General features: G+C 36.0%; 2 protein-coding genes across 3 annotated transcripts in view; one reads left to right on the top strand and one right to left on the bottom strand.

Moving 5' to 3' along the window:
- FGF7 (fibroblast growth factor 7) overlaps nucleotides 1–12,658 on the bottom strand; it is a 52,712-nt gene extending 40,054 nt beyond the window's left edge. Inside the window, exons 1-2 of one of the 2 annotated variants that reach the window (XM_021693812.2) lie at nucleotides 12,324–12,658; nucleotides 11,182–11,558 (exon numbers count right to left, since the gene is read on the bottom strand). In XM_021693812.2, coding sequence (XP_021549487.1) covers nucleotides 11,182–11,467 — 286 coding nt within the window. In that variant the 5' untranslated portion in view covers nucleotides 11,468–11,558; nucleotides 12,324–12,658. The remainder of the gene's footprint in view (nucleotides 1–11,181; nucleotides 11,559–12,323) is intronic. The other variant, XM_044917861.1, reaches the window with a different exon arrangement.
- FAM227B (family with sequence similarity 227 member B) overlaps nucleotides 1–26,599 on the top strand; it is a 207,468-nt gene that overhangs the window by 119,807 nt on the left and 61,062 nt on the right. The window contains 1 exon segment of the mRNA XM_044917859.1: nucleotides 26,047–26,061. Coding sequence (XP_044773794.1) covers nucleotides 26,047–26,061 — 15 coding nt within the window.

The following is a 26,599-nucleotide window of genomic DNA, read 5'->3' as shown; positions in this document are numbered from 1 at the left end:
TATGGCCACCTGACTTAAACAGGTTACAATTATGATCAAAGACTGAAAAAGCATTAAAAAGAAAAAGTATGCAGTTATCCAGAAAAACAATATTACTCCAATTAGCAGGACTTCAATTATGCCTTCAGAAAAGTTACCCTCTGAAGAAAAAATTACCCTTAAAAAATTACCCTTTAAAAGAAATAGTCATTTTTAGTAAACAGAGCAATCAAAGTCTGACAACTGATAAAGGGCAAATGTTCTAATATTTTTAATAGAAAAAAAGGTTACCTTAGTGAGCTTAACATTGATACCTGGCAAGGGATTAAGTCACTTTCCATTTCCCAGCTTTTCAATACTGTCTTACTACCAGGCATCTCTAAAGTATCTCCTCTAAGGGTAATATATTTGTCCTCTCTCTTTCATACGGCTCATCCTTCAGTCCATTTCCTCCCAGAAAAGACTGCATGCCCCTTTCCTCAAGCTGAGTCGGGCAACCCGCTAATTGCTCTGAATTTGCCTCCTCTGACTTATAGTTCACCCTCCACACCCAACTAAACTGTTAATTCTCTAAAAATATGGACTGTGGAATTGCTTATTATTGTAGTCCCAGTCTGGGATAGGGAAGGTATCAATGAATTTTGTTGAATTAATAAAAGAGTGAAAAACAAAGTCATCAATCTTTCAAAGTTTTGTATGATGTCTTCATTATTCATGCAAACAAGGGAGGAAACTGTCTACTGCCTGCTGGTGATCTCCGCATGAGAGATGCTGCACTATGAACCAGACCAACCAAGCTTTTATCAGAAGTACAGTTTGAAATGCTATAAAACACCAAGATTATCCAAGGATCGGACTACTGGCACTAAAACAAACTGAGAGTGTATTCACCAACTCCCCACTTCTCCCTAGCTCTCTCTCCGTATACATACATATGTCCTCTCCACCCTTTGACACTAGTCACTATGTCCAGGATCAATCGCATATGTGCTACTAGGAAGTAGGCAGATTCCCTATCCAAAAATTATTAGCCCACTGCTTGGTTTTACTAGTATAGCTCATTTAATTCTTAAAGACTTTTCCTCTTTGTATCTCCTTTCAATGCAGATATTTCTTAAACCAGTATCAACTAATTATCATTTTTTTCTGCATGTAGTTTTTGATATGCAAGAATTAGTTGACAGTCAGATGAAAACAAGAATGGGTGTTGAGGAGGCCATAACTTTTCCAGGGTTGGTCCTCACCATGCCGTGTCAATCTTCCTTCTAGTATCACCAGTGCTACCTGTGCCTGCTTAGATCATCAGCCTCTACAATAAAACTTTTCCACCAGCCTCTTGAAATTATCCAGAAAAACATTAAGTCAAATAGGTTCTGGAGGCCAGTACTTTCTTTTAGAGAATAAGAGAGAAGAGGAAAATGAGATGTGCCTCTCTTTTATTTCAGCAAGCTTTTAATTCTTGTCTGCATTAAATTTTCATGATCATTTGGTAATATATTTCTTATCCATGACTAATTTTAGATGTGGAAAAACTTAAGGGAGAAATATATTGAATGACTGTCAATCCATCTCACTTCTTCCACCTCTTGCACTGGGCTTAAGTGCTCCTTCCTCTACCATTAGGAGACAAAAGGAAGAATAAGACATGATGCTTATATTTCTGTAACTTACATTTTTTTAGTAGCATTGCCAGATGCAAACAGAATCCTAAGACAAGGCAAATGTGCTATGTATGGCTGGAAAAGGCAATGCTATGTAACATCTCCAATAAGTGACCTCTTCAAAGTGTACTGAAATTAATTCATTAAATTTGCAGTTCTCCCTTCAGTTTATGCTAAGTTTCAAAAATTTTTTTAAAGATTTTATTTATTTGACAGAGAGAGACACAGTGAGAGAGGGAACACAGCAGGGGGAGTGGGAGAGAGAGAAGCAAGCTTCCTGCCGAGCAGGGAGCCCGATGCAGGGCTCGATCCCAGGACCCTGGGATCATGACCTGAGCCAAAGGCAGACACTTAATGACTGAGCCACCCAGGCGCCCGTAAGTTTCAAATTTCTAAATAGTTTTTGGCCAGTAAATAAAACTTGTTCTTTATTGATATAATTGAAATAACTTCAAACTTTTGCTCAAACTACTTTTTTGAAAAGTAAACTTTTATTGTTTTTAGGCACATAAGTAAGAATTCTTCAATCATGTTCTAATCCTAAAACATTTTTAGGTTAATGCGTGGGAAATGCTTTTGGTCAGTTTCCAGGTTGCCTAAATAATAGGTATTGGACATCATTTCAGATTAGGAGAATAGTCCTATAAAGCTGCTCAAAACTCAGAAAAGAGCTTCAAGCTAGGCTTAAATCTCATTGCAAATCTCTGGATTTCAGCCCAGCATGCATCTATACCCAAAATACTACCCTAATTGTCCAAAATCATATTCAGGCTCCTAACTTTGGCACAGATTCTTGGTTCAAGGTCATTCTTTAAATATTGCTTCGGGTCCATTTTATAGCCTTTTTATTTGGAACCAAAAAATGAAGGGAAGCTTGGTTTAGTTCTTCACTGCACCATAGAGAGATCCCTAGGCAATAGCTCTCAAATTGCGATTTTTAAAAAAGATTTATTTATTTATCTTAGAGAGAGGGGAGAGGGACAGAGGGAGAGGACGTGAGAGAATCTCGAGCATGGGGCTGGATCTCACGACCCTGAGATCATGACCTGAGCTGAAACCAAGAGTCGGTGCTCAACCGAGTCACCCCTCTCAAACTACAATTTAATGAAATTTAAGTGTTTTATCCAAATCAGAGAGAGTTGGGGGGTGGGAGCAACGTACTCTGTGTCAAGTTTGGGAAACCATATATAATCTCCTCCTGGAGTTTTGCAATTTATATTAGTATAATTTGGCTCAGAGTTTGCCTACTGTGAAACTTGTTCACTTTTATTTAACCCAATATTTCCCAATCAATTAGCCACAGGAATTGTGCCACAGGAAACACCATTAATATCTCAAGGGACACTAGTGTCCTAAGAAACAAAAGTTTGGAATTGCTGCCTTAAGAAAAATCTGTATGCTGAGTTGATTCTGAATTTGTTCCAGAAGCATTTTCTCAATATTATCTACAATTACATCTAAAGTTCAAATAGGCAGATAAATGGAAAATATTACATGATAATTTTAACATAAGTATGGTATTTGAGCATATTGAAATATACCTCATTTGCCCTGTCTCATATTAACCATAAAAAATAAACTCAGTTTGCATATAGTCCTGATAAATAAAGATTATTGCAATTTTAGGTACAAATTTAACTAATAGATTCAAACCTCCTATTTGAGTATCATCTGCAATAATCTATTATTATTTCAACCTCTCTGTACACTATTTAGTTTGGTTTTGTTTTGATCTCAGAAGTTCTCCCACTATTATCAGTCTATTGCATTCCATTGCCCTTATTCTTTAAGTGCATCAAAAAAGTTAATAGAGCCCTATTTTATGAGGATCCTTTGTGTTTAAATCCACCCTAAACTTAAAATGCAAAATCTGGGGTGCCTGACTGGCTCGGTTGGTGGAGAGTGCTACTCTTGATCTCAGGGTTGTGAATTGGAGCCCCAAATTGGGTGTAGAGATTACTTAAAAATAAAATCCTTAAAACAAATATAATGCAAAATCCATTTATTTTTATATAAAGTCCTTTTTTCCTTTCCTCTCTTGCCTATTTCTTCACCTATTTACAAAGATGTTGCCAACCTATTTATTCTCAGAAGGACACTAGCTAATGGCTCTGGCAAGTACTCATGCTCACTCTAGTAGAAGTGATTCCATGCTTATGCAGGGAAGTTGACTGGAACAGAGAACCTCCAGAGCCAGTTCTCCCCCAATATACATCAAACGTTTTCCCTCTGAGAATGATATTATCTGCCTGAAAGACAGATTTTACCTGGACATGGATATTAGATCATTCTTTTCTCTGCTTCCTCACCCTAATCCCTTTGTCTTTATATATACTACAAAAACCCTTTTGCACAACTAAGGTAAATAGGTAAATTTGCTTTGCTAGCAAATTAGGGATGGCTTCTCTACCTAAGTCAGGTGCAGATATAATCTCAAATGTAGTAGTTATGAATCTTGGTCAAGAAACAGTTAAATGTTCAGTGACTCTTTAATTTGGATTTCTGAACCATGTGAAAGGCAGAGGATTTTCATTTTCCAACCTATTTCGTGTGTAGAAAGACTGGATATGAACCTGGAGTGCATTATGCTAAGTGAAATAAGCCAGACGCAGATGGACAAATACTACATGATGCCACTTATAGGAGGAATCTAAAATAGTCAAACTCGTAGAAGCGGAGAGTAGAATGGTGGTTACCAGGGGTTGGAGGGGGGAGGGAGAAATAGGGAGGTATTAGTCAAAGGGTACTAAGTTTCAACTATGCAAAGTGAATATGTCCTAGAGATATACTGTGCAGTGTAGGGCCTATAGTTTATACTGTTGCATGGTATATTTAAATATTTGCTAAAAGGATGGATCTTATGCTAAGTGTTCTTATCACAAAATAATAATAATAAATTAAAAGGCAGGAGGGAACTTGTGGAACTGATGGATATGTTCATGGCATAGATTATGGTGGTAGTTTCACAGATGTAGAAATTGGTCAATTTGTATACATTAAGTACAGATTTTTGTATGTGAACATACCTCAATAAAGTGTTTTTTTTTTTTAAAGAAAGATTGGATATGGTTCAGAAAAGGAAGGAATTCATATGGAAGCTCATTTCATTTAATGAGTTCTTGTTTCTCCATATTACTTAGATATGCACAATTCTTGCCTTTTCTTCTGTGTGCCATATGTGAAATTAAAATATAGAAAAGTATTGTATTCCAGTAGTGATGCAAAAGAAGTTACTGTACTACCAAAAGTTTTTGATACAGAGAAAGAAAGCTAGGATCCTTAGAAAAGAAAGAAAGCTTTGCTTTAATCCCAAATTTACAAAGAAAACCAACCTCTAACTTCATATCCTTTTCACTAATCTGGATAGACCCTCTAGGCTTGTGGTTCCTGCCTCCCTGGGTTTTCAGACTTGAGGTTGTCTCTTTAAATCACTGCCTTGAACTCTGTGGGGTGGCCATAGGAGATGAGACCCTGATTTGGGGGCATCTGTGTTCATAGTCATAAGTGGCTCACTTAAGTGCCAAGTAAGCTGGCACTGATGTCTGTACTCCAGGGGCCCTGCTGTAGCACCACTTGGAAGTGTCAGAAGAGATTCAGACCTGCCTGACATTGTGAGACTGTGGCACAGGACCTAATTCTTCCCTGCAATGAACTCATTTGCCAAAGAAGCCTTCTTACATAGTAGCTACAGAGCTGTCATCACATGCATTTCCAGGCCAGTTCTCCAAATGTTGGAGCCACTGAGATTTGTCAGAGAGGTCAACTGGACCCAGAAGAACTTCCTTAATGCATAATTCGGAGTCATTCCTGATAAACCCATTTCGAAATCCTCCAGGGTATAAGTTAACTATGGAGCCGTTTAAGGGCTCTGAAACATTCCTGGGACATGAAGGGATCCAGGCTGAAATAGAACCCTTGGTCCCATTGAATAATGGCTTTTAACATTTCTGCATAGTAAAATCACTAGAAAGCGTTAACGAACACTGATGCCTGAGTCTTCCCCACCTTCTTAGGATTCTGATTTAATTGGACTGTGGTTTCTCAATAATCTAATGTGATCCAGTGGTTCTCAGTTTGGGCAGCATTTCAGAATTATCTGAGGAAATTTTTAAATTCCTGGTGCCCAGGCTGCACCTCATATCAATTTAATGAGAGTCTTTGTGGGTGGGACCAGGCATCAGTATTTTTTTGAAGTTCCCTAGCTGATTACAATATTTAGCCAAGGCTGAGTAATAGGAAAACCTAGGAAAGGGAACCTGGCTGACTGAAAGCTGGCTTCTTGCATTCTTTCCAATTCACTTGGGTCTCTGAATGCTCTAAAACTGTAGGCTAAAGAGTTCTAATACAGCTGAGTCAAAAGGGAAAATATATGTTCAGATGCTCTGGGTTGGTATAGAAAAGAAAGTCATGGTCAGTTCAGATGAGGATTTACAAAATAAATAAGAGATGCACCTGTGGCAATAAATTATGTGTACTTTGTAAGTACCAGACACTTGTATTAGCCAAAAAAAAAAGAGGAAAACTATACAATGAAAAGTAATCTTTATTATTAGAATTCTCAAAGAATAGGTAATATTTCCAAATCTGCTCCCCAGCAATTTATCCATCTTCCATAATTTAAAGCCTTGACAACTTACTTAAGGGAATGTAGGTCACCAGTTCTACAGGATTGCATTTTGTCAGTAATGCTAGGATTTTGGTTCAATTCCATAGATATGTTTCTCATTGTCTCTTTTTTTAAGGTGGGGTTGCCCTGGTTTTCTTATTTTTGTTTTGATAATGTGAATTATTATTCTTTTATGTAACTTGCTAAGAACTGTTTGGAGCATAAGCAAGTTTACCATCTCCATATTTAGAGGTGGTATGTATGTTTGCTAGCTACTAGCAGAGATTATTGCTGAGTAGGATCTTATCCAAAGAATTGTTGACAATTGGGTTGCTGAAGATTTTGTGGCCAAAGTCAAATCCCACAACACTGTGTTTATTTGCTTTTTGCCAATTGTTAGGCCATATCCCGTCACAGTCTAACAATCCAAAAAGGAATATTGCCAAATCATTGGCTAGTTTTCAGAATGGCTAACCCTTTTCTTGCTATGGGCCTTACAATGCTTAATTCTAATAAGTGAGGCATGCTTTTGCTTGAGTCAGTGGCTTATCACAATTAAGGATTTCTTCTTAAAAGAAATGGGTGATATTGACCATGGTTGGGAAGAGCAAAATTTTTTAGTAACTGGATCCCAAAAGCAAGAAAATCGTCTCAAGGGACTGAGTTCTTTGTTCCACATCTGTCTCTCAGGGCAGCTGTCAGTTGCCCAGTACACTGCTGCCATCTCTCACTTGGCACCTCAATTCCCAGCTTAAACAGCAGTGTTATTTCTGTCAGGTGTGGAGTGATTGACTCTGTCTGTTGATGGAGTGCCTGGTCCAAAAATTATCTAAATTCACCCTCTCGCCCTTCCCCAAGGGGAGAGCTCTGATGACAACAGTGGAAGTGCTGACTATCCATTACCAATCCCTTTAAGATGTTATTAATGCTCTCCTTCTGCAGAGAACATGAATATTTATTTCATTTTAGAAGGGCATGTTATGCTTTTATTGCCCTTATTATTAGTTCAGGTTACGTTCCAGTTTTGTCACTTGCAAACCTACTGTAAGGCCAAATGTGGAACCACCAGAGAGGACAGGCTTTCTTGCCTCCTGGGTGAGAATAGTATGTAATCTGAGGACCAGTTCTTCAGTAACAGCTTCTCTTCCCTCAGTGTCAGTAATGTGGTCCAGCATCTCCTGGCCTCTTGTGAATTCCTACATTTACATAGTCAGGTCTTACATGTCTATTAGTACAAGTCTTATTTTTGTTGGGTTCCTTGGTGTGCTTTTTCTGCAATTTACTCATTCTAATCTAAATTTAAAATATTTCACAAGACAACACCATAATTAAGACTGAAGTGAAAACTAATGATGTAATGTATGGTGACTAACATAATAAAATAAAATTAACTTAAAATTAATTTTTTTTAAAGATTTTATTTATTTATTTGACAGAGAAAGACACAGCGAGAGAGGGAACACAAACGGGGAGTGGGAGAGGGAGAAGCAGACTCCCTGCCGAGCAGGGAGCCTGATGCGGGACTCGATCCAAGGACTCCAGGATCATGACCTGAGCCGAAGGCAGTTGCTTAACCAACTGAGCCACCCAGGCGCCCTAACTTAAATTAATTTTAAAAAAAGACTGAAGTGAGGTCCTCACAACTCAGGATAGCTTAAGTAATTTTTTAATTCCCTAATGATATGAGACATGAGCTATCATATCCACCTCCCTACCACTCCCCTTCTCTTCCCCTAGGCCCTCCATCTATCTACCCCAGCCCAAGTTTCTGGAAACAGAATTATATATACAGATTTTTTACCTCTTCTACTCACTCCAGTCCATTATCTTAGCAATGTCTTATAAGTCACATTTTTCTGAAGAAGTTATCCTTCCGTTAGTAAGTAAGCAGTCCTTCAAAACCTATTCATTTCATCAGGTAACTTTTCCCTTCATTCAAAGCAAAGCCATAAGAATGGAGTGGGGACCTTCTCCTGGTAATGCAGAGAAAACTATGTTTCACACAAGCTAACATCTAACTTTTCATGCAAAATTTTATGATCTAAGACATTTAAATCTATACCATCTTAAAAGACCTCCAAAGAAAGGTGTTCAACAACCACTGAACACATTTAAGGCATCAGAATACTGAAAATGAAATGCAGAGTTTGATTCTGATCTGTCAAACTTCCTGAACTCTGCTGCATTTCACTCTAGTAGACAAACCAATAACCTTTTACTCTCATTTTAAAAATAGGAAGGAAATATCTTTTGTTCATTTGTTCATTCATTCAATTAATGATTGAGGAATGTAAATAGTTTTCATATTTATAATTTCAAGTTTTTTGTTCTTCTTTGACTTCTTAAACAAATTTTGTTGAGCACTTTCTTTGCACCTGGATATAGTAGCTTCAACTTCACCTGTGTCAATTTGCACATTTTATGTGTGGGGCATTCACACTTAAAATTAGTAAGGCTGCCCCAGAAATAATAGGAAATGACTACCAGAATTCTCTTCTAATAAGTTATTCTCCATCATTTATTTTTCAATGAAGCATTTCCTTTTTATCTTAGGATTTCCTAATAGACAACTGTGAATTAGCTTCTTTTTAACTATGATGAAGCTTGACTGGCTCCTTCCTCAATAGGATAGCAACACACCCTGACAAGGGTTTTAGGGTTTACTTAAAGCATCCCATTGAAAGTTTCTCTTTCCAGGAGAATTCACCATATCAAGAAAGTATACTTATATATACAGTCTATGAAAAAAGCTTATAGAAGTGAAAACTATTTATATAATATATATCCTGTCTTGAAGTACATTGCTATTGTGACATTCTGATGAATGATATAGAATGAATTTCTTTCTTTCTCTCTCTCTCTCTTCGTTTTTACGGTAGAATTAGAGTAGAGGAGGAATGGTGTACCAAATTGGCTTTATGGTTACTCAAGGTTAATGCTAAATTGTGTTTCAAACTATAAAATAAGTTTGGCATCTTTTGTATGCTTACAAACACCTGAGTTTCATGGTTTCAAGAAATTTTAACACAAAATAAAACACATATGTGAATGTGTCCCAATTGTAGATATTTTCCATCCCAAATTATTATGCATACTGTTCATTTTCACTGGATTTTACATCTAATTTTTCACTTTTCATTATTTGACAAAAGCATTCAAAAGGAATTAGTTGGCATACAGAAGAATTCTACAGTGCTTAGATTTGATAACCATATTGCTACAATTTCAAATTTGTTCTGACAGCTCATTTATCCTTGAGATAATATTCACCTATCTCATTTAAAGTATGTGGTATTATATAATGAGTACTTAGATTTGTTCACATTTATGTGATATATTCTATGGATTAGAATAGAATAGACTGTAAGAACTAGAAGGTATATAGGAGATCATCTGTACATATCCCACATCTTGGAGATGAAAAAACCAAGAATTGGAAAGAATTAAAAATTGTTCCAGAATTATTCACAGACAGATATTAGACCTATGTGTCTTAACTTCCACCTGGGTTCTGTCTCCTCTACCAGGTTCCATTATCCATGATAAATCTCAATAATTTTTTTAAAAATTGATTATAATCCAAATTCTGTTGCTCACATAGGAGTGATTATCCACAAAACCTTCCTCCAAATAGTTATTTCTTTACCTAAACTTTAGTATAATCAGAACAATATTCTAAGACTAATATGATAATTTTATTAATAACAGTAATAATTAAATTATAGTTGTTAATAATTTATTAAGATGGCCTTAGCATTCTATGTCAATTATAGTTACAAAGAAGATCCTCTTATTTACATATTGGAAACATAATTCCCCAAATTCCCACTTATTGGTTCATTAATTAAGAAGCCTAAAAATCATTCATTAAACAAGCAACAAAAGTTTCAAGTACTCACTGCAAGCAAAATGTACTGCAAGTACTGAAGCAAATGTTTACACCATCAACCCCATGCCTTCTTTTTCAATTGACTTTAACATACTTAATATTATAAGATGATGTAATAATATTGTTCAAGTGCTAGTAATACAAACAAAATTGATTTTCATTCAGGGATTTTAAATTCTTACTACATATGCTGAGTATTTTACCCCATTAAATTTAAAACTATTGAAATTGTTTATTAATCATAACTGCTAAATAGTAAGTCCAACCCTGATATTTTAACATGAAAAAAAATAACTGATTTTTGGAGAAAATGTAAGGTACACTAACAGAATCATGGACATCTCTTCCAACTCACTTTTATTTCCTCCTTCACATTTACATTTCTCTTAAGGTAACATAAAACTATGGCATAGAAGATTTAAAGAAAATGTTAGGAAGAATCTATTTTTTTGTTAGGTAAATAAACAATCTAATACAAACTCATTATGATGTGAACAGATGAGGATACCACAGGTTCCCTTCTATTTTATAACTGTACACAATTGCACAAGTCGCTGAATGCATTTTTGAGCACAGATTAAGTATTTCACACCACAGAAATATTGTTTCAAAGAAAATCAAATTACTTTTTGAAATAAATTTTCTGTGCCTCACACTAATGAGTAGCTTTTGATGAGCATTTACCAAGTACTATTTTAGAGTTCCTAATGAGTTTTGCTAGAAGACAGTGAGTCACATTTCAGTGTGAATAATATCATTTACATTTTGCTTAGCTTATAAGCATTTTGAGTTTAGGACATTGGGATTATATTTTCAAATTGGCTTGGGTTATCAGTTCCAACTATAATATTAGTAGATTTGACATGTTACAGTAGATGTTTTTGGAAACATAATCCAATGATCCCAATTTAGAGAAATTAAAAGATGATGGTTAATTTTTTTTTCCAAAAAAAAGAAAGGAAACTAAGAAAGCCTGTCACTTGAAAAATGATTCTTTCACAGATTAAGGTTTATACGCAGTGCTATAAATAAAGGACATTACTTACTGTAACTGTTCTTCATCTCTTGGGTTCCTTTGACTTTGCCTCGTTTATCAATCCTCAGATACCACTGTGTTCGACAGAAGAGTCTTCTCACTCTTATATCCCCTCCTTCCATGTAATCATAACTTCTTGTATGTCGCTCAGGGCTGGAACAGTTCACATTTGTAGCCATTTGCTCTGGAGTCATGTCATTGCAAGCTAAAGATATAGTGCCCACTAGACAGATAATGTGAAAGCATGATCTGTAGAGCAAAGTTGGCAGGATCCATGTCAGTATCCATTTGCGCATTATAGTGTAGTGCTCCGGGTGTTCATGAATAACATAATGAAAATTAAATCTTGAGTTGATTGTTGCTCCTAGGTCATTGACCTCTTCCTATCTGTGAATTGTAGATTGATTTAAGAAAGAGTAGTTGTTTTTATCCAAATTGTTATCCTTATCCTTTTAGTTCCTGATAACAATACAGGATTCCTCCTTAAATAACTCTCTGTTGGTATTTCCTTATAAAAACAGGTTGTAATAAGCTCAGTTGCTGCGACACTGTTTACTACTTGACTTCTGTTTGCAATGAGAGATTAAGAATAGGGAAGGGAGGGGAGGGGAAGATGAAAAATTGTATGTATAAATTTCAGTGGGTAAATAGTATTATAACAACAGTGCAGTTTGTACTGTGAAGGCACATTTAAAACAGCCTTCACAGAGGATGTCAACATCTTCATCTCTCTCTATGTAGATTTATAAAAATTATACATTACTAGAGACAAATCAGACTATGATTGTACCATTTATTCAGGTTGCTATTTGGTAAGAAACATTCGCAGTTAGAGCTATTGATTTAAATTAAGTCCTGAAATCACTATTAACAAAGTATAAATGCTTTCCCTAGATTTGTTTATTGTATGCTTTTATGTTTGTGGTTAATCAATTAATTTCTCCTGAACTACCCACATTTCTCAAGTTAAATGCCAGTATTGTCTGGAAACCGTCAACCTTATCTTTATGTAAGTTCTACAAGCATAATTACTATAGATAATTACATGGCTCAAAAGTCTGGTAACTTTACTTTTCCGCTCAGCACTAAAACCAGAGAAAGAAGTAAACTACCATTCAGCATTATTTTTAAAGACAAATAATAGTAACTTACTTGTTCTGTTGATAACAGCTGGATACACAAGAATTCCATGGCTGCTGTCTGCCTTGTGCAACTTGAGCCTCTCTACTGTAGCTACAAACTATTTTTCAGCTGAGAAATTCTCCAGCAGAATCATAATTGTTTCCATAAATCAACAGGCAAGAGGATTTTCTCTGTGTGTGAGCGCGTGTATGCTTGTGTGTGTGTGTGGAGCCTTTTTATTCAGGGCTTTTCGATAAATACCTTTGCTGACCTCATTGGAAGCAATTAAAACTTAACCAGTGAGCTGTTAGTTGAATACAACAGCAAGAATAAAGGAGGCTTATATAGTATTCATTCAATGGTCATGAGAGGGAGCTATGAACATGGTTTATGCCTAAATCTACCAGTGGGTACCTACTTTGTAGAAACAGATCTCTGATTCTGAAGCAGTTAAAAGGGGAAAGGGAATTTTTTACACCATCTTTACAACATCGGAGTTGTATATAAGTTGAAAAATATTCTTTTGAACATATATAAAAGGGATTTTTGCTAGTTAGAAAACCTTTTCCATAGCTTTATGATATGTGCATTTCTACTGTTACTTCTTTGCACTCAGAATTTTAGAACAAAACTAGCCTGTGTTAATTACATTACATTACATTACACTCACATCTTAGTGTTCTGAAGCACTATGTGGCCAAGTTAAGTGCGTATCTTTTCATACAGAGGTATTTTACCACGGTATATGAGTATAATTTTTAGATTTTATATTCCTAGACGGAAAGTGAGAAGACCTAGTTTCTTATTTGAGCTGAGCCACTAATTACCAGTATGACTTTGGGCGAGTCACTTGGCATTTCTGAGTCTCAGCTACTACATTTGTAAAATTAGTGCATTAGTCTAAATGATTCTATGGTGCCTTGTAGTTTTAAAATTCTGTGACTTTGACTTGTACTAACTACTAATATAAGGAAAAGATTGCATACTTTTAAAGATTATAATCCTTGAAAATTAAAAATAAAGAAAATGGTTTTACACTGGTTATCAGTGTTTGACTCTTGCCTCAATAAGAACATTAGCACAATAAATAAATGTTTATGTAAGGATGGAATTATAAGAGCTATAGTTAACGTAAATAAGAGAAAGCTATTATAGTTTCCAACATGAGTTATTCTCTCCTTTACTTCCTATTCTGGCATTATATATATAGTAGTGTTCTAGTGTTTTATTAGATATTTGCTGCAAAATAATTGCATTATAAATCTAAATCAATATTTAGGAATGTTTTTTGAAATTCTCTTTCCCATGTTAATACCCCCAACACACACACACACACACAAACACACACACACACACACACACCACTTGAAATGCACTATTTTACCACCAGGTGGTGCATATAGACCAAATAGGAAAAGAAAATTAAGTCCTTTCACTCAGATTATAGTGTATGTGATTTCTATGCTTTTGGGGAACAGACTCAAGAACATGGAATAGTCTAAATGTACCGAGTTACTCTTCGGGCACCAGATTTTGAAATTTATAAGTTTACTAGAGCAGAGGAGGGTGGGCCCTTCTCTAATTTCATCTGTTGAATAGGTCACTCTAAAATACTCTACCATGTATTTCTCCAAAAGGAGGAAGAGGAGAAGGGAAAGAAAGTATGATGCTACTGTGTTCTGAATCATAGCCCTACAGGCAACAATAAGGAGCAGTGTCAGAACTCCTAGAACTTGGATATTCTCTCTAAAGAAGTGAAAATTATTAACAGTTCACATGTAAAGATATTCAAGAGCTACTAAATCCATCTGTTCCACACGGACCATACAGATTTTAAACTAAGGAATCAATAGATTAAAAGTCAAAATTCACTAATTAAATGCTCAAGACTGAAGAGAAATGGATACTTTGTTGATAGAGACTGCTAGAGCCTCCTTAAAATCTGCTCTATAGGGTTAACTGTAAAATTGGAAACAAAGCACAAAATTGTGATCTATTCACTTTAAGTTCATTAGATGCTATTGTACTCTGTGATTTGAAAATATAATCCCCAAAATATTAACAAGTGGCTTCTCAACAAGGGAACTATATTTAAATCTTTTGATTATCAGGACGCCTGAGTGGCTCAATTGATTAAGCATCTGCCTTCGGCTCAGGTCATAATCCCGGAGTCCTGGGACCGAGTCCCACTTCCGAGTCCCACTTCCGAGTCCCACTTACGGCTCCTTGCTCAGCGGGGAGCCTGCTTCTCCCTCTGCCCCTCCCCCTGCTCATGCTCTCGCGCGCGCTCTCTCTCTGACAAATAAATAAATAAAATCTTTTAAAGAAAAATTAAAAATAAATAAATAAATAAAACTAACTTTTGATTATCCGTTTTCCTAATGGAAAATAATTAATTCAAGATAGGCCCACAACCTGTTTCACTAACACCACAGCTGTAATGAAGACTTCATTTATGCCCTTATTATACTTATACTTTAAAAAGTATTGTCCAGAAACCAAGAGTATCTTTAGGTATCTCTAGATGGGGTAACACTCTGGGTTTTTTTTAAATTTTATTTTATTTAAATTCAATTAATTAACATATAATGTATTATTAGTTTCAGAGGCAGAGCTCAGTGATTCATCAGTTGCATATAACACCCAGTGCTCATTACATCACATGCCCTCCTTTCTGCCCATCACCCAGTTACCCCATCCCCCCACCACCTCCGCTCCAGCAACCCTCAGTTTGTATCCTGTAACTAAGAGTCTCTTGTGGTTTTTCTCCCTCTCTGATTTCATCTTATTTTATTTTTCCCTCCCTTCCCCTATGATCCTCTGTTTTGCTTCTTAAATTCCACATATGAGTGACATCAGATGATAATTGTCTTTCTCTGATTGACTTATTTTGCTTAGCATAATACCCTCTAGTTCCATCCACATCGTTGCATATGGTAAGATTTCATTTTTGAAGGCTGAGTAATATTCCATTGTATATAGATACCACATCTTCTTTATCCATTCATCTGTCGATGGACATCTGGGTTCTTTCCATAATTTGGCTATTGTGGACATTGCTGCTATAAACATTGGGGTACAGGTGCCCTTTTGGATCACTATGTTTGTATCCTTTGGGTAAATACCTACTGGTGCAATTGCTGGGTCATAGGGTAGTTTTTTTGAGGAACCTCCATACTGTTTTCCAGAGTGGCTGTACCAGCTTGCATTCCCACCAGCAGTATAAGAGGGTTCCCTGTTTTCCGCATCTTCACCAACATTTGTTTTTTCCTGACTTGTTAATTTTAACCATTCTGACTGCTGTGAGTTGGTATCTCATTGTGGTTTTTATTTGTAGTTCCCTGATACTGAGTGATGTTGAGCATTTTTTCATGTGTCTGTTGGCCATCTGGATGTCTTCTTTGGAGAAATGTTTGTTCATGTCTTCTGCCCATTTTTCATCTTATGAGAGAAAGTCACCATCAGGGAGTACTATATAGAAAAGTTACATGGTGCTATGAGTGTCCACAACAGGTGGCAGTAGGGAAACTTTCCCTGCAGTAATGCCAGTAAAGCTGCAATTTAAAGGGTGAGTGGGAATTAAGCAGGTGAACAGGTACCTGTAAATGTACAAAGACCCTGTATTTAAAGAGAACATGTTTTTTCAATGATGAAACACCAGTATGGTTTTATTAAAGGGAATGAAAAGGACTGCGGTGCATGGAGAGGCGGGAGAGGCAGGCAGGATCCTGTTGTGCTATGTTAGGGAGTCTGATCTTCACCCTAAAAGCAATAAGAAGCTATTAGAGTATGTTAAGCAAAAGGGTGACATGATCAGGAATAAGTTTATGTAATATTAAATTATGTTCATTTATCTTGTTTTTTCTATTCTTCATATTTTCAAAAAGATAGCCAAACTTTGTAATTGGAAAGGAAAGATGGGGGAGGAAAAATGTCACATACACTTCCTGAGTTGTATAAAGCCTGAATCCACCTCACAGTGTTGTGCTAAGTACTGTGAAAGGAGCATAGAGAAGTCTACTTGGGGAGCCAAGCTCCTATATTTCTGGAAACACTGTAGCACACAAGCAGAAGCAGCAAACTCCAGAGAGTAAGGACTGCCTCATGTGTCTAAACAGATGGGGCCCTAAGTACCCCTCAAAGATTTCCCTTGTTTTGAAAAGAAATCTGAAAGCAGCAGGAGGCCCATACCTGAAGGAACTGTGTGAGCAGAGTCAGGGAACACCCAGAAGGAACAAGAGTAGACAAATGACTCAAAAACTAGAGGGCTTTGCCTTGTCTCTGAATCCTACCCCATCTTGAGGCAGAAGAGGGTAACCCAGGAACAATGGAGGTTAAGTTTTTTACCAACCTGGGGGGTAACATTCTCAAAGTTGAAACAAGGTTGATTTATAAACATAATTTATATGTTATTTCTTGCATATTTGAGATTATGGTACAAGACCTACTTCTACTATATTCCCACAGCTAGCATCACACTATGGATTTATCTTCATCTTTTCTGTCAGTCTCTTTCCATAATTTTTTTTCCATTCCATAAATTTAGCCCCAACTTTGGATTATGCCATACAACCAATATTACTTACTTCCTTGATCTACTCACTAAACAAATATTTATCAAATAGCTACTTGGTACCAAATGTTGTCCTAGAGTTTTGGAGATACAATGGTGAATACTCTGGAAGGAATATTCCGGGAGAATACTCTGACCTTACAGAGTATGCATTCCAGTGAGGGAACAAACATAAACACATAAATCTGTGGTGTAAATTGGGGGTGGATATTAGGATGCAAAGAAGATATTCAAGGAGATAGGGGTAACTGAGTAGAGGGACCTACTTTAAGTAGAAAAGTCCTGTCTGGGGAGGTAAATTTTAAGCTTCCTGGAACTTCGAAGAACTGAAAGAAGGCCAATGTATATGAAGTCCATGAGCAATGGGGAGAATAGTGAGATACAAATGAAACTGAAAAAGTAGGCAGAGGCTAGATCCTAAAGAACTTTGAAGGTCATGGTAATAGGAGTTTTGGTTTATTCTAAGTGTAATAAGAAGTTGAAGTATAGGTGTGTCTGCTCCAAACCTGATGGACCTGGGCAAAGACAGTGGTTTAAACTCGGGAGTAAAATCTCAAAAGTAAATGAGCAAGGCTGGGGTCCCTATAAATCCTCAGTCATGTAAACTTTGTGGTTATTCTTGGCATAATGCCCTAACATTTTAAAACTAATTGTATATAAGGTACAGAGTCTGAGTCATATGTTCAAAATTGTGGTGTGCCTATGACTCAACCATATAAATATCTCAGTTTACAAATGTAACTTGACTTTTTGTGTCTTTGTCTATAAAAGTTTGTTTTATTTAATTTAATATTTATAAAAAGTTCTCTGAAATGCTAATCTAAAGTTAAAGTTCTTCAAAATATATTATTACTTTTCTGAATTACTATGCAAGTTTAGACCTAGAGCAAGATCTCTAGAGTTATTAGTTCTTTATTTTTTCAATTTGGAAATTTCTATATAGAAGTTATATTATGCAGTTCACTCTTAATTGGCTTGACTCCACTTAAATTAATGCTTAACTTTACAAAGAATCTGTCTCCTTGATTCAGTGCTATACATTAGTGCCTACTTTTAAAATAGTGCCACTCTTAACAGTTGAAAAGCATTATAATGGGTAGGGAGAGAATTTTGCTTCACCCCTAGGAGAATATCATGAAAAACAACAAAGACCCTGTGCAATTAGGGTTATTACATTCTTTGCTTTAAGTTGTCATTCTTTGGCTCCATATTCATTGTCTACATAGCAAGGCAGCAAAATATGGGGTAAAACTAGCAACAAAAATTTTTAAAAATATTTCATAAATGTCAATGTGTTAATAACAAAGTTGGTTTATTTTTTTAATTCATTAGCTTTAAAACCAGTACTTTTTAGCAGCAAATGAACTTTTCTTTTTTTTTAAGATTTATTTATTTATTTGAGAGAGAGAGTGCACACACATGGTGAGAGTGGAGGGGGAGAGACAGAGGGAGAAGGAGAGAGAAACTCAAGCAAACTCCTAGCTGAGTGCTCAATATCCTGACCATGAGATCACAACCTGAGCTAAAACCAAAAGTCGGCCACCCAACTGACTTTGCCACCCAGGCACCCCAACAGCAGATGAACTTTTCAAAAGTAGTGGAAGGAGGCAGAATAAAGATAATTATGATAGCAAAGAAAGAGAAGACTGTTAATGGAGTTCAACAATTTTAGTATAAAGATACATCCATGAAAAGCCAGGTATCCATTAAATTACAGGTTCTTATAAACCTGTAGCTAACAAAATAACTCATGCATAAGAGAAAGGGCGTTAATACTTCTCCTTAGGCTTCTCTTCAAGCTAAACATTCTTGCTATCTTTAAATATTACTCAAGTTTTCCTCTCAATGGTATTTAATATTAATTTAGTCATACTTAGTCCTCCTTCTTCATCTAATCAATTCCAAAAGTTATCAATTCTACCACCACCACTTCTTCCACACCTGTTTCTGCCTATCAATTATCACCTTCATATCCTAAGGCAAGTAATTGTTTTTTCTCATGTCAACTCTATTTCTAAGTCACCTCCTTGCATCTCCTCCTTCCGACCTCCAACCCATTTTATGCATTGCTATCAGGTTAATCTTTCTAAAGCACAGTTGTAATCATGTTATTTTTCTGCACAAAAGTCCTCAGTAACACCCCCATTTTTCCTGAGTAAAACTGTAGTCTTCTTTTTCTCATATAAAATCTTCTGTTCCCAACATCCTCTGTGGTCCTCAATATTTCTCAAACACTACTCTCTCACTAGATTTGGGGTGAAGGGAGATACACTTCCTCCCCACTTCTCTTCTTGGTAGGGAAAGGGACTAACAGAGAAGAAATCCTCCTCAATCATAGGGGAAGAGAGGGAAAAAATAAAACAAGAAGAAACCAATCTGAGAGACAAGAAGAAGTCAAGATTCAATTCCAGATATCTGACATTTGCAACAGGATAAATAGTAGTGCCATTTTGCATAGCTAAGGAAGCTTGGGAGAGCAATGGATGGGAAAATCAGGCAGTTGGAAAGTCTATCTAAGAGGAATGGTATAAACCAAAACTCCACTCAGTCTGGCTCAGAGTGATCTGGACCTCTTACTCCCTTGCAATGAGAACCAGTAAGCATCTTGCAAATCAATTACCACAAAAATGTGGAAGTAGAAACAGAATCTCTCTCTTTTTTTTTAAAAGATTTTATTTATTTATTTATTTGAGAGAGAGAGAGAGAAACAGCATGAGAGGGGAGAGGGTCAGAGGGAGAAGCAGGCTCCCCGCTGAGCCGGGAGCCCAATGTGGGACTCGATCCCAGGACTCCGGGACCATGACCTGAGCCGAAGGCAGTCGCTTAACCAACTGAGCCACCCAGGCGCCCACAGAATCTCTTTTTAAGGAACTCTGGTGCAAAAGGAAAGTTTTTCTCATGGCAGTATTAAGTGTTTTGACGAAAATGTTAAGGGCCATCCTCCCTCATTTTTCTAATTATGAATGTCTATGACACTCAAAATGTCATAGGCCCCATGAAGTGATCAGAACTCAAGCTATGTTATTATAAAAGCCTAAAACAGTTTTATTCTTTGATTTCAGCCATAAGTGGGTTTTAAATTTGTCAAAATGTAGGTTAGGGTACAGTGTTCAGTCAATTCTGGTGACACTGAGAAAGAAGTTTCTTAATAACAATGTTGGCATTTAAAAAAAATTAATACTTAGTACCTCTTTGATTATTTTACTTAAAAGAAAATTGCTTCTATAGTCTATATTTCCTTCTGTAGAAAAAAATATGCTAATAGAGGAATGTTGGAGTGAAGTAGTTCACATCAGCATGTAGATTACACAACAAAAAGAATATGTTAAAAACTAAAATTTTGCCTAATGGCAAGAAAATAGGTTAATTTGGGGGTGGGGGCAAAAGGACAACTATATCATTCATTTGATAGTGCCAAAAGAACAATAAAACAAGACTGATTTCTTTCTAATAGAATTTTTTGGCTACACATGATTATAGCTTTGGTTTCCTAGCCTAAGTAGCTTGGAAGTTGGAAACGTTGTATCATGAATTTAGAAAGGTGCTAAATTAGTGAAAATCCAAATTATAGCATACTTTAAAAGCAATACTGTTTATTAATGCCAAGTACTATATTTGTAATAAATAAAACTGTTATCTAGTTTAATTTTATCCATAAGACAAATACGGAAATAGCTTATCAGCTTCTGTAAATGTGGATATGAAAGTACTGAAAATTGCTTTCTCTCTTAAATGTTTTTAAATTTCCTGTGATAACTGATTTATCATATTAATTTGCACTATCTGGGAAATTTCTGCAAAGCAAAAAGATAAATTTCAATCCAAACTCAATTTGAATGCTAGCAAATTTTGAATTTAGGGACTCTAAATGAATGAAGTTTTACTATATTTTAAAGTATGTTGGGGTGCCTGGCTGGCTCAGTTGGTGGAGTGTGTGACTCTTGATCTTGGGGTTGTGGGTTCAAGCCCCACATTGGGAGTAGAGATTATTTGGAAATAAAATCTTAAAAAAATAATAAAGTATTCTAAGATAGGATGCTTTATTAGGATAACATTCATTTTATTATTTTTCCCTTCAATAAATAGAATTAAAAGAGGATAATTCTAGTTCTTAGTACAACTAAAGGGCTAATTAAAGACAAGTCATAAGTGGTAATGAAATTATTTATGATGTACTCCTCCCTTCCCTCCCTTCATGCCTTCCATTTCATTTTATTCCACTCAGAATGTTGACATATTATGGTAATAAGGATACTTTATTTCTAACATAATCAAATATAAAACCAAGAAGCAAACTCAAAAGCATCAGAAACATTATTGTTCTTTTTACCCCTTGAAAAGGAAGATAAAGGATAAAAAAAAAATTCTGGATTATTTTACTATAACCAGATCATGTCATATTTTAAGCTTAAAGGGGGATTTTTTTTTTTCTTTCCACAATTGTCCTCATCTCATTAGTACTTATTCCCTTTAGATTGAGAGACCATCTTGTCCTGCTTTTTACTTTCTTAGTTTACAGTTGAAATTAAATTATGCTATTTCCTTGGTGATACCACATGCTTACAGAGATTTCAAATTTCTTGGCAGTGTTTTAAATTCTGAAACTGTTTCTTAACCTATTTGTCCTCTGCATTTTTCTTCTCCATATTTTTTTAAAGATTTTATTTATTTATTTATTTATTTGAGAGAGAGTGAGAGAGCACGGAGTGGGGGGAGAGAGAAGCAGACTCCCCACTGAGCTGGGAGCCCGATGTGAGGCTGAATTCCAGGACCCTGGGATCATGACCTGAGCCAGAGGTAGATGCTTAACCAACTAAGCCACCCAGGTGCCCCTCTCCTCCACACTTTTTATTCTCTTTTCCTCTCTCTTTCTGTCTCTTGCTCTTTCTCTTTCTCACTCATAAATGCACACATGTACACTTTTTCTGTCATACTTATGCTTCAAGTTTCTGGAAACCTCCTTAGGTCATTCTTATATTAATATTCTACTTGTTTATCTTTTTTTTTTTTTTTTCAGTAAAGTCCTGAAAAACACATCTGGTTTCTATTCTAATCATACTCCTCTGAGAATAACTTCATATTATGGAAGTCAAACAATTCTCAAATAATAACCCATAATGATGCAACCTCTGGTGATTTAAACCTTTATCCAATAATTTTAAAAGAGCCATTCGAGTCTTATTTGGCAGGCTTTTTGTTTTTTTCAGGTAAAGTTTATGGAGGAAGGGTTTGTATGGGCAATCATTTAAAGCAAATTAATATTTGGAAACGTAGTTTTTCAGAAGAGAAATCTCAGAAACTGAACATAGAAAATGATTCACTCTTCTCATTAGCAATTCACTTTTAAGAGTCCACAGTTAATGACACATATAAAGTGTCATGGGATTGAGAAGATAGCACAATTTGTATATTAGTTACCAGCATTACTCCCCATGTTCTCTGCTCTCTGTTCTGTGCTCCTTTCTAAGTTCAATGTTGCTGAGCACTTCACAATCCCACTTACCCCTCCAGTGACCCTATGACATTGTTGTTCACTGTCCATTTTATAGCTGAAGACACAGGTTCAAAGTCACATTGTAAGAAAGGAACTGTTGCAGGTCTATATTATTTATCCCCTTGTTACTCAAAAGACAATTCCACAGACTAGTAGCATCACCAATACCTGTGATGTTGTTAGGCCCCAGACCTAATAAAGTAAAAACCGAATTTTAAAAAGATTCCCAGGTTTGTTTTTAACCTTATTTTTTGTATATATATAAGTTTTTCTTTCTTTAAATTTTGGGATAGAGTTTCTTCTAACAGACCAAAATATACCCTAAATCTAGTGTATGACATTGTCCGAGTCCCCTACCTGATCACATTCCTTTTTTTTTTTTAATTTTTTTAAATTTTTTTCAACCAACTTCTTATATTATCAATTCCTTTTTTAAAATCTTTTTTACTTTTCATCTTTACACTCATATTCCATCCCTTTGTCGCATTTACCCTTATTTTTGTATATATATGTTTTTCTTTCTTTAAAATTTTGGGAGGGAGTTTCTTGCCTCCCAGAATCTAGTGTGTGGCCCTGTTATTTTCACCAGCCTGCTCATATTCTTTTTTTTTTTTCCCCTTTCATTTCCCCCCGGTTTTGGGTCTCTTCTGATTTGCCTAGTGTATATTTTTCTGGGGTTGTTGTTACCCTTTTAGCATTTTTTTTAGCATTTTGTTCCCTCATTCATCTATTCTCCTCTGGACAAAATGACAAGATGGAAAAACTCACCTAAAAAAAAAAAAACAAGATGCTGTACCGACTGCCAAGGACCTAATCAATACAGACATTAATAAAATGTCAGAACTAAAGCTCAGAATGACGATTATAAAGATACTAGCTGGGCTTGAAAAAAGCATAGAATATACTAGAGAATCCCTTTCTGGAGAAATAAAAGAACTAAAATCTAACCAAGTCGAAATCAAAAAGGCTATTAATGAGGTACAATTAAAAATGGAGGCTCTAACTGCTAGGATAAAAGAGGCAGAAGAGAGAATTAGTGATATAGAAGACCAAATGATGGAGAATAAAGAAGCTGAGAAAAAGAGAGATAAACAACTACTGGATCACGAGGGGAGAATTCGAGAGATAAGTGATACCATAAAGCAAAACAACATTAGAATAATTGGGATCCCAGAAGAAGAAGAAAGAGAGAGAGGGGCAGAAGGTATATTGGAGCAAATTATAGCAGAGAACTTTCCTAATTTGGGGAAGGAAACAGGCATCAAAATCCAGGAGGCACAGAGAACCCCCTCAAAATCAATAAAAATAGGTCAACACCCTGACATCTAATAGTAAAACTTACAAGTCTCAGAGACAAAGAGAAAATCCTGAAAGTAGCTCTGGACAAAAGGTCTGTAACCTACAACGGTAGAAACATTAGATTGGAAGCAGACCTATCCACAGAGACCTGGCAGGCCAGAAAGGACTGGCAGGATATATTCAGAGCACTAAATGAGAAAAATATGCAGCCAAGAATACTATATCCAGCTAGTCTGTCATTGAAAATAGAGGGAGAGATAAAAAGCTTCCAGGACAAACAAAAACTAAAGGAATTTGCAAACACCAAACCAGTCCTATAAGAAATATTGAAAGGGGTCCTCTAAGCAAAGAGAGAGCATAAAAGCAACATAGACCAGAAAGGAACACAGACAATATACAGTAACAGTCACCTTGCAGGCAATACAATGGCACTAAATTCATATCTTTCAATAGTCACCCTGAATGTAAATGGGCTAAATGCCCCAATCAAAAGACACAGGATATCAGATTGGATAAAAAAAACAAGACCTATCAATGTGCTGTCTGTAAGAGACTCATTTTAGACCCAAAGACACCGCCAGGTTTAAAGTGAAGGGTTGGAAAACCATTTACCATGCTAATGGACACCAAAAGAAAGCTGGGGTGGCAATCCTTATATCAAACAAATTAGATTTTAAACCAAAGACTATAATAAGAGATGATAAAGAACACTACATCATACTTAAAGGGTCTATCCAACAAGAAAATCTAACAATTTTAAATATCTGTGCCTCTAACATGGGAGCAGCCAGTTATATAAGCCAATTAATAAAAAAATCAAAGAAACACATTGATAATAATACAATAATAGTGGGGGACTTTAACATCCCCCTCACTGAAATGGACAGATCATCTAAGCAGAAGATTAACAGGGAAATAAAGGCTTTAAATGACACACTGAACCAGATGGACTTTATGGATATATTCAGAACATTCCATCCCAAAGCAACAGAACACACATTCTTCTCTAGTGTCCATGAAACATTCTCCAGAATAGATCGCATCCTGGGTCACAAATCAGGTCGCAACCAGTACCAAAAGATTGGGATCATTCCCTGCATATTTTCAGACCACAATGCTTTGAAACTAGAACTCAATCACAAGAGGAAAGTTGGAAAGAACTCAAATACATGGAGGCTAAAGAGCATCCTACTAAAGAATGAATGGGTCAACCAGGAAATTAAAGAAGAATTTTTAAAATTCATGGAAACAAATGAAAATGAAAACACAACTGTTCAAAACCTTTGGGATGCAGCAAAAGTAGTCCTAAGAGGAAAGTATATAGCAATACAAGCCTTTCTCAAGAAACAAGAAAGGTCTCAAATACACAACCTAACCCTACACCTAAAGGAACTGGAGAAAGAACAGCAAATAAAGCCTAAACCCAGCAGGAGAAGAGAAATAATAAACATCAGGGCAGAAATCAATGAAATAGAAACCAAAAAACAGTAGAACTGATCAATGAAACTAGGAAATTTTTCTTTGAAGGAATAAATAAGATTGATAAACCCCTGGCCAGACTTATGAAAAAGAAAAGAGAAAGGACCCAAATAAACAAAATCATGAATGAAAGAGGAGAGATCACAACCAACACCAAAGAAATACAAACAATTATAAGAACATATTATGAGCAACTCTATGCCAGCAAATTAGACAATCTGGAAGAAATGGATGCATTCCTAGAGATGTATAAACCAGCAAAACTGAACCAAGAAGAAATAGAAAACCTGAACAGACCTATAACCACTAAGGAAATTGAAGCAGTCATCAAAAATCTCCCAACAAACAAGAGCCCAGCGCCAGATGGCTTCCCAGGGGAATTCTACCAAACATTTAAGGAAGAATTAATACCTATGCTTCTGAAGCTATTCCAAAAAATAGAAATGGAAGGAAAACTTCCAAACTCATTTTATGAGGCCACCATTACCTTGATCCCAAAACCAAACAAAGACCCCATCAAAAAGATTTACAGACCAATATCCCTGATGAACATGGATGCAAAAATTCTCACCAAAATACTAGCCAATAGGATCCAACAATACATTAAAAAGGATTATTCACCACGACCAGATGGGATTTATCCCTGGGCTGCAAGTTTGGTTCAACATCCACAAATCAATCAATGTGATACAATACATTAACAAAAGAAAGAACAAGAACCATATGATCCTCTCAATAGATGTGGAAAAAGCATTTGATAAAGTACAGCATCGTTTCTTGATTAAAACTCTTCACAGTGTAGGGATAGAGAGCACATACCTCAATATCATAAAAGCCATCTATGAAAAACCCACAGCAAATATCATACTCAATGGGGAAAAACTGAGAGCTTTTCCCCCTAAGGTCAGGAACACAGCAGGGATGTCCACTCTCACCACTTCTGTTCAACATAGTACTACAAGTCCTAGCCTCAGCAATCAGACAACAAAAAGAAATAACAAAGAAGTGAAATTCTCACTTTTTGCAGATGATATGGTACTTTATGTGGAAAACCCAAAAGACTCCACCCCAAAACTGCTAGAACTCATATACAGGAATTCAGTAAAGTAGCAGGATATAAAGTCAGTGCACAAAAATCATTTGCATTTCTATACACCAACAACAAGACAGAAGAAAGAGAAATTAAGGAGTCGATCCCATTTACAATTGCACCCAAAACCATAAGATACCTAGGAATGAATCTAACCAAAGAGGCAAAGGATCTGTACTCAGAAAACTATAGAATACTCATGAAAGAAATTGAGGAAGACACAAAGAAATGGAAAACCTTCCATGCTCATGGATTGGAAGAACAAATATTGTGAAAATGTCTATGCTACGTGGAATAATCTAGACATTTAATGCAATCCTTATCAAAATACCATCAACTTTTTTCAAAGAAATGGAACAAATAATCCTAAA

This window comes from Neomonachus schauinslandi, chromosome 9 (genome assembly GCF_002201575.2).
Source record: "Neomonachus schauinslandi chromosome 9, ASM220157v2, whole genome shotgun sequence".
Lineage (NCBI taxonomy): Eukaryota > Metazoa > Chordata > Mammalia > Carnivora > Phocidae > Neomonachus > Neomonachus schauinslandi.
This window is presented reverse-complemented; position numbering and strand designations above follow the sequence as displayed.